Source organism: Rosa chinensis, chromosome 5, assembly GCF_002994745.2.
Source record: "Rosa chinensis cultivar Old Blush chromosome 5, RchiOBHm-V2, whole genome shotgun sequence".
NCBI lineage: Eukaryota > Viridiplantae > Streptophyta > Magnoliopsida > Rosales > Rosaceae > Rosa > Rosa chinensis.
In genome coordinates, this window is record NC_037092.1 from 36,466,970 (window position 1) to 36,477,963 (window position 10,994).

Consider the following 10,994-nt stretch of genomic DNA (forward strand, 5'->3'; position numbering starts at 1 on the left):
GAATTCCTTGCATTTGGGCTCCAGATATTTTAAAACCAATGAAGTCCTTGCAAATGTTTTTATAATCCTTGCATTGTTTTGAGCGGGAGATTTTAGCGCTCAACGAAAAAACTTAATACAAGGAGTTCACCATTTCCTTGTTTTTTAGAAACTAATATTGCAAGGATATAAGAAATTCCTTGTATGTAGCAAAAAAACAAGGGAACCAAGTCCTTGCTTCCTTCGCAGATATTAAATAGAACTAGAAACAGATCGAAGCTTCCTTTCTACTATCCCAAAAACCAAGTCTGAAAGCTCTCAATAATCTCTCAGGATCCCACGACGAACTCTTCCGAGTACCGCCGACGCTTCTTGTTGCCATCAATTTTCCTATTCGTCTTGGGCTCTAGAAGAAGGCCTTCATCTCTCCTGTCCCTGCTATCAATAATAGTTGTATTTAGGTTCTTCTACTCTCTCTCTTTGAAGATTTAATCTTTAATAATTATGTTCTTGCGAATTGATGTATGGGATTTCTATTTCCGTACTCTGGGTTCTCTCTTCTTTATACCAATTTGAAATTTTTATGATGTTTCTTTGTGTATCAGTGGTGATGAAAAGGTTTACAATTTGCTTAATATAAATGCTACAACAAAGACTATTGCCTAACTGTTTCAATTGCAAGTATACCAGAATGATCCTTTGACAATGTAAAGAATGAAAATTGCTAAAAACCCTTGTAAAGTTCATACCTTTGCAAACTCAGAGCTCTATCACAAAGAACTTTGCGGAAACCAAGTCGGCAAATGAAGGAAAGTATGAAAAATTAAGGAAGCTTTGTTTGGTTGGAGAGGAAGATTAAAGTGAAGTGGGGGCTTTCAATATTACGTTCATGAAAAATGGGGACTTGGAGAACTTGTATGTGGTAGAGGTTAGTTGTGTTGTTGTGGCATATATATATTTCACATTGATTACTAAGTACTGATTGGGTTAATCATACTTGAGCAACTAGCAAGGTGAAAGATGTATGATAATCTAGAGTTTTGCTGTGTGTATGAGTACTGAAGGAAAGGAATATATAAAAGATTCTCATCTTATAATAGTGTTTGAGCCTCTTTTATGAGATTTTGTTCTTAAAGGTCTGTTTTGTGATTCTTATTTGTGGATGTTTTGTGCTTATAATTTTACCTTGGGAATACAGTTGATGCAAACAATAATCACCATCTCAACTATATCCCTAAGGTGAGTAGAAAAAGGTCTTTGCTTTGATCCATATGTTCGGAGTTTGTTTTTCATTGCAGTGGACCATTGTTTTTGCAACCTTGTGTTTATAGTGTTAGACCTACCATAGATGGATCAATTATGTGCTGTGTAGTACAGCTTAGTTATGGCAATATAATAAGTGCGATCTTAAATAAGTTCATTAAATTGGAGAATAATGTACATTTGCTCCTTGTTTCCTTGTCTGCTAGGTTGATATTTATCTTTTAATCTTTTATGATTTACTCGGACTTGGTCATATGAGAGAAATTGTTGGCCTTTTGTTCTTTGCATATGATACAGGTAAAATATGTACATACAAAAGATAAGAATCATTTAGTTCAGCAAGGTTATGTTGTAAATTCCTCCAAAGATACACTGCAGACTGAAAATCATTGACATTGATTTTGTTTTTCTTTCTTCATTTATTCTCTGTTAATGGTTTCATACTTGGGTTTTTTTTCTCATATTTCTCAGGGGCTGAGTTAGAGATCATTTAGAGCCCTCATTATTGATCTTCATTTTCTTTGCTTTAAAATGTATGATGTTTATTGTTTGACACTTGGTAGAAGGACCAAAGAAATATACATGTCAATTTCTATAGAGTACTCTATGTTTGGTCTGTGTACCTCTTGTATTTTTTGTTTTTCCTATGGAAGATGTTTATTTGAAAATAAAAGCATATTAGTTTGTATTTGAACTAAAAGGAATATTTATTAATATTGCAGATGGCTCAAGAGAGAGGGAAGCGGATAAGGAAGGTTAAGAAGGTTCCTCCACCTCAACATCCAACTACAACAACTGTGACAGATAATATGTTAGCTACATCTACTGTGAGTGAGAATGTGCCAGCAACAACTATTGTGCATGCTTATGTGCGAGCAAGAGCTAACATGCCACCAAGAGCTGATGTGCCACTGCAAGCTAACGTGCCACCACCAGCTAATATGGCCCCAACAACGCATCAACCGCTACCCAACATGGTAAATTGTATTTGTCTTTTCTTTTCTTTTCTCCGTTTTACACGTAAAAATTTGATATTTCAAAGCCAATTCAATTAGAGATATACGATAGGTAAATATATAGAATTGTTTTTTATTTGTAGGGATGCCTTTTATGGGCATTGGTATGAAAAGAAAGCGTGGTAAATCAGGTGGTAAAGCTCTTCAGGACCTTATAAAGGCTAATGGTGGACCCCTGTGTGTTGACTTTCATCCAACCATCCATGTCCCGTCTGATGACATAATTTCTAAAATGTTTACTTCAGAGATAGGAATTACTGTCAGAGGTGGGGCACCAGTATGTCAATATGGTTGGTCTGATGTTGATGAAGATGATAAGAGGGACCTAAGAGAGGATTTGCAGGTGAGTTTATCCTGAATGAAGTTCATGAGAATTAAACTTAGAAGTTTTCTTGTGAGGTGGATTTGTTCCTTGTTAAAAATAAAAAAATAAAAAATGGTTTACTAATAATTTTGATAAGTATACTTGTACATGAGGTAATTTTAAATTTCATATAACTGAACTATAGATTCTTGATCAGGTGTTCTTTGTGGTGGATCTAAGCGTTCCAGTTGTTGTTGCTTATGTCGATTCTAAAATGTCCACTGCTTACTTCCAATTCAAGTCTCGACTGAAGAAGGAGTGGCAAGGATTTGGCTCACCTGAGCTGGGACGAGTAAATCTACCTAATGCAGATCTATGGAATGAGAGGCCTGTCTCGCATTGGCACTGGCTTTGTGACAACATATACACCAACCAGTCTTGCATAGTATGCTTACATTATTTTCTTTGGTTTTATTATTCAATTATTCTAACTGAAACTTTTACATTGAATGATAATCGATTTTATATAATTAAGGAAATTGCGGAAAAGAATTCTGCTAATCATTATATGCAGCAACATACCCACAGGGTCGGTGCACAACCATACGTGCAACATGCTTTGGCAGCCTCTAAGGTAAATATGAATTAGTTTCAAGTTCAAAAGCAAACTTTAGATGGCCAATTAACTGATTATTCTTGATATATGTATATTTGTTTAATGGAGGAAGGGAAGGAGTTGTAGCTCATAAATAACTGGGGAGAGAAACACAAGGATGATAATCATGAATGGATTAATGAGGTTGCCAAGAAAAAATATGTCACTTGACTAAATTTAGGTTGTGTACACTGCATTATTTTTTGTTGGTGATGATTTCAGCCCTCCGTTCCTCTTGGCCCTTAAAATAAGCTCATTATTCTCTTACCAGATTACTATAGTTTATCATGGATAGTTGAATGTTATCCATTTGGCCAATCTCTCTATCATGTCTTGATCTCTTGATCATTCATCTTTATCTTATTAGTTGCATAACAATAATTTGGGCATCTTTCTTTTTTCTTTCTTTTTATTTATTTATTTATTTATTTTGTAAGTACTTTCAAAACCATATCATGTCAAACTTTCAGACAATTAAGTACTATGAGGTTATTGCAGTTAATGTAGAAACAGAACATAAGCCAATGAGTAGCAACCAATCTAACTCTAGTGGTAAACTTTTTAAGTGTTGAATCATGTTATTTGATTTTATTTATTCATAATTTTAATTTTGTTTTTTAGGAGAAGATGGAGGCTGAGAGGATTGCTCTTATAGAGAAGTTGTACCGAGAGGCTCTCGAGGGTACTCCACATGATTCTATCAAACTGACTTTGGAAGCAGAGTTTCCAATAATGGCTAAGGAGCTTGGGAGGAAGGGTAGGATGATCCATGGCATTGGTAACGTCCCTCATATACATTCTAACATACACAAAGTATCTGCATGTGCTGGCACTAATTCTGAGGTACCTGAATTATGTGCTCTTATCAACCAACTTACCATCAACATGCTCAGTATGAAGGAACAAAATGGACACTTGAAGGCTCAAGTAGAAAGCTTATTAAGGCAATCTCCTAGACAGATGAGTGAGGATGACTTCCCCCACCCTAGCACCAACTTCTAAGACTTTGCTTTAGTAGTTTGGGTAAGCATTTGCTGGACTTTAGGTCTGATGTCCCTTTTTGTGCAGTTATGGCTTTTTACCTTGATTATGGTATTGTCCACCAATACTCAAGTAAATCCAATGTGTCCCTTTTGAGAAATGCAAGTTGACACATAACTAAGATGAAGATCGGTGGTGGATTTACTTGAGTTTAGACCTTCTACCTCACTCAAACATATAGGACATCTAACTTAGATTAGTGTAGCAAGTATAGGCTATGCAGCTTCTAACTTTTAATGTATAAATGAACAAATTGATTATATATGAAGCAATTGTTTATATCTAATCTTCTTATAAACTAGTGTATGTCGTAAGCTTAGCTTAAACTTTTAATGTAGAATATGAAGAATTTCTTTTATAATTAATTTATTTTTCTATTAGCTAAAAAATTAATTTATATTTTATTAGAGATAAAATAATTATTCAAGGAATGCTCGTTCTCAAATTCCTTGCAATAGCTTCCTCAAAAGCAAATGCAAAGACTAATATGCAAAGAAATTTCCTTGTATTTGTTATTCGCATAATTATATTATTATTAAAATGCAAGGAAATTCCTTGTATATTAGTCTTTGCATTTGGCAAAATAATGAAAATTCTTTGCAAATGGTTTAATGTAAGGACTGATATGCAAAGTAGTTATCCTTACATAATGATAAATGCAAGGACAAATTCCTTGCAAATGAGTGTCAAAAATGCAAGGAATTTTAAATCGTTGCATTTGCTCTTTTGCAAGGGCATCTTTGCAAGGACCCTAGCAATAAATTTATTCCTTGCATTTGGTGTTCTGCAAGGAATTTTCACTCTTTTACAAGGAAAAAATTCCTTGCAAAAGGCGATTTTTCTTGTAGTGGACCCATATGCAGAGTTCGAGTGGCCACTACCAAGACATTTTACTATTTATGAATAGTAACTTTTTACTGGTCATCCACGAGGCAAAAACATAGCTAATCGTGCTGCTTCCTGTTTTTGGCCTTTTCCCAGTAAAAGAAGATTCCCTGCCCGAAAAATTGGGACATCAAGGCCTATTTAAGGAGCATCATTCCTTCAATAAATGCAAGTTTGAGTTTTTTTCATTATCTCTAGTTTTGGCATTGGAGCTCATGTATTGAGTAGAATACTGACCATTTTCTTCCTTCATTATAAACACTATCAAAACCCTGCATGCATACTCGGTTTTGAAGTTGTAAGTTTATCTTTCATGTTTTAAGTATTATTTACAATTTAAATAAAAGTTACTTTTAGCATGCAAGGCAACTGCAGCTGTAATGCAGTTACAGTTGTACAAGTGCTATTGTCAAGTAGTTATAGTGCGCAACTAAAACTAAGGCTAATGCCTAGTAAGGCCTTCTCCAACCCCTTGGTTTAAAGGGCTAAAGGGCTTTATTTTAGCCCTTTTGGTCTCCAACCCAAACAAGTTAGGGCTAAAATGCTAAAATTTAGGGCCAAAAGGCTAAACAAAGGGGCAAATATAGCCTTTAAGATAGCCCTTTAGCCCTTAGGGCCAAATGGATCAGAAATAAGAGGCCCACCCGTGGTAGTACTGTGTGACATGTGCATGACGTCAGCAACGGCTAGTTGCTGACGTCAGCTAGCCGTTGGGTCTTTTTTTTTTTTTTTTTTTTGACAGTTGGCTATGTAGCCGTTGGTTTGAAATAAATTTTTTTTAAAAAAAAAAAAAAAAAACTTTTACACTATAAATACATATGACTTCAACATTCTTTTTCACATCTTCCTTCTACTTCCTCATATATATCTCTCTATTCTAAATTTTTTATTTTCTCCCTATTCTTAATCTCTCATTTATTTTACTTTTGTTTAAACACTTTCGAAATGAGTTCTAATTGGTTCAATAAGTGGTAAGAAAGGTTACGTGCAGAAGAGGAAGAGGATGAAGAAGACAATGAAGAAGATGAAGAGATGGAAATGCATGCAACACAAGTTATGACGACGGCAGCTACTTGGTTTGCAAATAACCAACTTCGTCCACAACCGCAATGGGGTGGGTCGGTTCCCTGGCGCAAATACATCCCTCGATTTCGCTCCAGTGCGAACGATGATCTTATGCAAAAGTACTTTGTCGAAAATCCAGTGTACCCACCAGAAATATTCAGACGCCGCTACCGAATGAGGCGTGAAGTTTTCCTTCACCTACTAGACGATGTCCAGTCAGTTAACCCCTACTTCAGGCAAAAACGTGACAACAAAGGGCAACTCAGCTTTTCGCCTCATGTGAAATTGACTTGCGCACTCCGAATGATGGCTTACGGACAAGTGGTCGACTCTCTTGATGAAAACTTCATGATGGCTGAATCTACTACTATAGAAAACTTCGGCGAATTTTGTCGTACGATCGTCACCATCTCTACCAGCAACGATATCTTCGAGCACCAAATAGAGATGATCTGGAACGGCTCTTACAGCGAGCCGAACGACGAGGCTTTCCTGGAATGATAGGTTCGCACGACTGCATGCATTGGCAATGGAAGAACTGTCCAACTGGATGGCAAGGAAGCTTTAGTGGAAAATCAAGAAAATCAATCATCGTTCTCGAAGCCGTGGCGGATTTTGATACATGGATCAGGCATGCCTTTTTTGGAATTCCTGGTACCCAAAATGACATTATAGTCCTCGGACGTTCACCACTGTTTGATGCGCTCACTGAAGGTCAGTCACCACAATTAGACTACCACATCAATAATCATCGTTATAGCATGGGTTACTATCTCGCTGATGGCATCTACCCTAAGTGGGCAACGCTTGTCCAAGCAATCAGACGCCCTCAAAATGAAGCTGAAGCATATTTCACCACCAAACAAGAAGCCTTCCTCAAACACGTTGAAAGAGCATTTGGTGTTCTCCAGGCAAGATGGGCAATCATTAGACAACCTGCAAGAGGGTGGAGTTTGGAAAATTTGCCCAATATCATGCTAGCATGCATTATCCTTCATAATATGATTGTTGAGGATGAACGTGCCGATTACTACAATGGCGAGTCTTATGATGACGAACCGGATCCAAATAGGTCCAGAAGGGCTCGAGCTCACATCTTAGACGAAGCGAGAGAAAATTTGGAAAGGGATCCAAGATCCAGAAGAATCATCATGTCGGAATATATGTCTCGATACAGAATGATACGTTCTCCTGTTGGCAACCGACATTTACAAGATGATCTTGTCCAACACCTCTGAAGTCTGCGAGGTCAAGCACCATGAATTTGATATTTGCTATGTGATTGAGTTTCCAAAGCTTTCAATTTCTGATTTTAATAATTGTCAGGGTTGTCACTGACAAGTGTTTGCATTTTCTTACTTTGTTGTGTAACTTTTAAATGCTTATGTCATGAATAAAATAAATATTAAAAATATGATTCCAGTTTTATTTCATTTAAAAATTAACTAAAGATATTTTTAATTATCTTTAAAAAAAAAATACAACCGAAAAAATATTTTTTATCATATACTTTATTTCAATTACTATAAGTCAATTGACTTTAAAAAATTAGCACACATATATATATATATATATATATATATATAACCAATCCAAAATGTTAAAATATATTTTAAGACTATAATTTAGCCTTGACGGGTTGGAGACGGTTGATGTCAGATCAATGAATAGTATAGAATTTAGGGCTAAAATTTAGCCCCATGGCCATTTTTAGCCCTTTGGGTTGGAGATGGCCTATGGTCACCTCCAACCCATTAGTTCAAAGTGCTAAAGGGTCAAATTTTAGCCCAATTCAACTCCAACCCATGATGTAAGGCCATCTTCAATGGGGGGCTAAGGGCTTGATATAGCCCAAAAAATAGGGTTTTCTATCTCCAATTGGGGGCTATGTCATTACAAAAAAGTATTTGAAGGGGCTAAAAAGACCATGGGCTGGGGCATATATAGCCTTTTGTATAGCCCTTGGGCTTGCTTTGTGTAGGGACCACGTGAAAACCAAAAACCCGATCTGATGTATTTTCATAGTTGAGATTAATGGCTGATGTCAGCTATGCACTAGCCGTTGGAATATATATATATATATATATATATCTTTGGACGGATAAAAACTAGCCGTTGGGGATATTTGTTTTTTTTTTTGGTCAGTTATAGAATAGCCGTTTGGTTTTTTTTTTTTTTCCTGTTTAAATGAAAACAAAATTTTGACAAGATGACATCGGGATAAACACACAAACAAATCAAATCAAGAATCTGAATAATTACTTACAATATAACACGTGGCACGATAAAATCATATCTAAAAAATTAATAACATTTGATCAAAAAAATAATTATACGAGTGGAAATAGTAGCATAGTTATAAAATATATATATTATATATTAGAAATACATAATGAAAAACAATAAAATAACATGGCATTTAAAATTATAGCCCTAAGGGTTGGAGATGGTAGAAATTATAGTCCTTACTATTCACATAAATATTTATTGTGGGGGGCTAAAACAGCTTGAGATGACCTTAAGGGCCAAAGTGTCAAATATGAGAGGCAAATGTGAGGTTAAAGGGCTAAAAATAGCCCTAAGGAGAGCCCTTTGGCCCTTGAAAAAAATTGGATCAGAATCGTGTTGGCCCACGTCTGGTAGTGGAGGCTGACAAAGGCATGATGTCAGCAACGGTTGGGTAATTTTTTTTTTTTTAAATAGCCGTTGGTTAGGGTTTTTTGTTTTTGTTTTTTTAGCCGTTGGTTATAGCTGTTGGTTTGTTTATTTGTTTGTTTGTTTTTTTTTTTTTATAACTTTTACACTATAAATACATATGACTTCAATATTCTTTTTCACATCTTCCTTTTACTTTCTCATATATATGTCTCTATTCTAAATCTTTCATTTTCTCCCTATTCTTAATCTCTCATTTATTTTACTTTTATCGAAAATGGCTAGTTTGTAGAAAAAAAGTGTGAATTGGTCACCGTTTGAAGATGAAGCATTCACCGTTGTTTTCGTGAAAGTATCCCAAAATAAATATTAAAAATATGATTCCAGTTTTATTTTATTTCAAAATTAGCTAAAGATATTTTTAATTATCTTTAAAAAAAAATACAACCAAAAAAATATTTTTTATCATAAAAATTATTTCAATTACTATAAGTCAATTGACTTTAAAAAATGGAAAATGCTCGGGACACCAAATATTTATACCAAAATTGAGTACCAAATGATGTGGCATACAACACTTCATCAATGTCATTCCATAAATTTCAATGACATGGATTTATTTATTTTCAATTTAAAAACAGAATTTTTTTGAGAAAATATTTTGTATATTATCAAAACCCTAATGTTTTACAAAAATCAAAGCAATTACAAATATAATTACACTGCTTCTTGTGAAGAGCAGCCAATGTTATTCGTTAATTGGCTTCATCTTGCTTAAATGGGGAAAAGGATGAAGAATAAAACAGATAGAGAGACCAATATTGATTCTTATCCAATTCTTTATTTGAAGTCTATTATCCATCAGCATTCTCAATTTATGGACAAGCTAGTTGATCTCATCCTTGCTCAGTTCTATTTATCCAATGACGACCAGAATAAGCCAAGGTTTCAAGGCCTCATTAACCTGCAAAAGCTTTAGGTAAGAAAGAAATAAAGAAAGACATTAAGAAAACTCGCAAAGATCGATTCAAAACTCAAACATCAAAGACCCAGTTATAATCTTTCATGTGGGAATTGCCTTTTTTTCTAATATATATTTTGATCTGGGTATCAAGGTTGCAGAGAGCCAGATTGCTATAACAACTCCATCTATTCATTTTCTAAATTAATTTGGTATTTTGTTTAATTGTGACTTTTATTTAATATAAGTTTTCTTAATTCTTAAAAAAAAACATGAAATTTATTTTATATCCAACAAGAAAATCCATGTCCACATTTAAATTGATGATATGACATGTGCCATGTCATTTGGTAAGTAATTGTGGTACAAAGTTTTGGGATCGCACTACTCTTAAAAAATAAGAACACACACACACACACACACACACACACACACACACACATATATATAACATATCCAAAATGTTAAAATATATTTTAGGGCTATAATTTAGCTTTGACGGGTTGGAGACGGTTAATGTCAGATTAATGAATAATACAGAATTCAGGGCTAAAATTTAGCCCCAGGACTATTTTTAGCCCTTTGGGTTGGAGATGGTCTAAGTCTTTCATAAAGGAGGTAACTCCATGCTGGTCTAAAGATTTTTAAAATAATGAAAATGACATTAAGAGTAGTGTTGTAGAGAAACTGAAATTGAGAGGAAATCGCTGTGTCTTCTCATTGATAATAGGGGCCTCTTTATATAGATGATTACAATGTATAGAATCTCAATCACACAAGGAAAGTAATCGTACATTGAATAGGAATCTAGATCCTTCTAATTTAACCCTATTACCACTAGGTCAAGTAACCTAGAGTTTGGACAGAACACAAATTAGGGTTTACTTGAACACTCCCCCTTGTGTTGCCCAAACGCGGTGCTTCTCTCATTGCCTCGTTAAAAACCTTGCCGAGTAACAAAAACCCAGTGAGACAAAAATAACCTCGATCGAAGGGGAAAAAGAGCACAACACACCTTTCACGTTTCGAGGTGAACATGTAGACATCTCCCCTTGATGTCTGCGTCTCCCCCTGATGACTACGATCATGGGAGTTTAGATAATTTCCGCAAGTCAATTCTTGCCACATGTTTCTCGAACTTAGATTTGGGAAATGACTTAGTAAACAAGT

At 35.1% G+C, this 10,994-nt stretch overlaps 4 protein-coding genes across 4 annotated transcripts; all 4 read left to right on the forward strand.

Moving 5' to 3' along the window:
- The first annotated feature begins 1,964 nt into the window (after positions 1-1,964).
- Positions 1,965-3,304, forward strand: LOC121049199. Its single transcript, XM_040505844.1, has 5 exons — positions 1,965-2,226; positions 2,342-2,601; positions 2,780-3,007; positions 3,098-3,196; positions 3,287-3,304. Exons 1-5 carry the CDS (start codon positions 1,965-1,967, stop codon positions 3,302-3,304), a joined length of 867 nt encoding a protein of 288 aa, XP_040361778.1.
- A 20-nt stretch (positions 3,305-3,324) lies between these two features.
- On the forward strand, positions 3,325-4,268 carry LOC121049129. The gene is made up of 2 exons (XM_040505682.1): positions 3,325-3,379; positions 3,839-4,268. Exon 2 carries the CDS (start codon positions 3,845-3,847, stop codon positions 4,217-4,219), a length of 375 nt encoding a protein of 124 aa, XP_040361616.1. The 5' UTR covers positions 3,325-3,379; positions 3,839-3,844; the 3' UTR covers positions 4,220-4,268.
- Positions 4,269-6,199: 1,931 nt separating this feature from the next.
- On the forward strand, positions 6,200-6,709 carry LOC112203734. The gene has a single exon (XM_024344658.1). The coding sequence runs from the start codon at positions 6,200-6,202 to the stop codon at positions 6,707-6,709; it is 510 nt and encodes a 169-aa protein (XP_024200426.1).
- Positions 6,706-7,446, forward strand: LOC112203735. Its single transcript, XM_024344659.1, has one exon. The coding sequence runs from the start codon at positions 6,706-6,708 to the stop codon at positions 7,444-7,446; it is 741 nt and encodes a 246-aa protein (XP_024200427.1).
- The last annotated feature ends 3,548 nt before the right edge of the window (positions 7,447-10,994 follow it).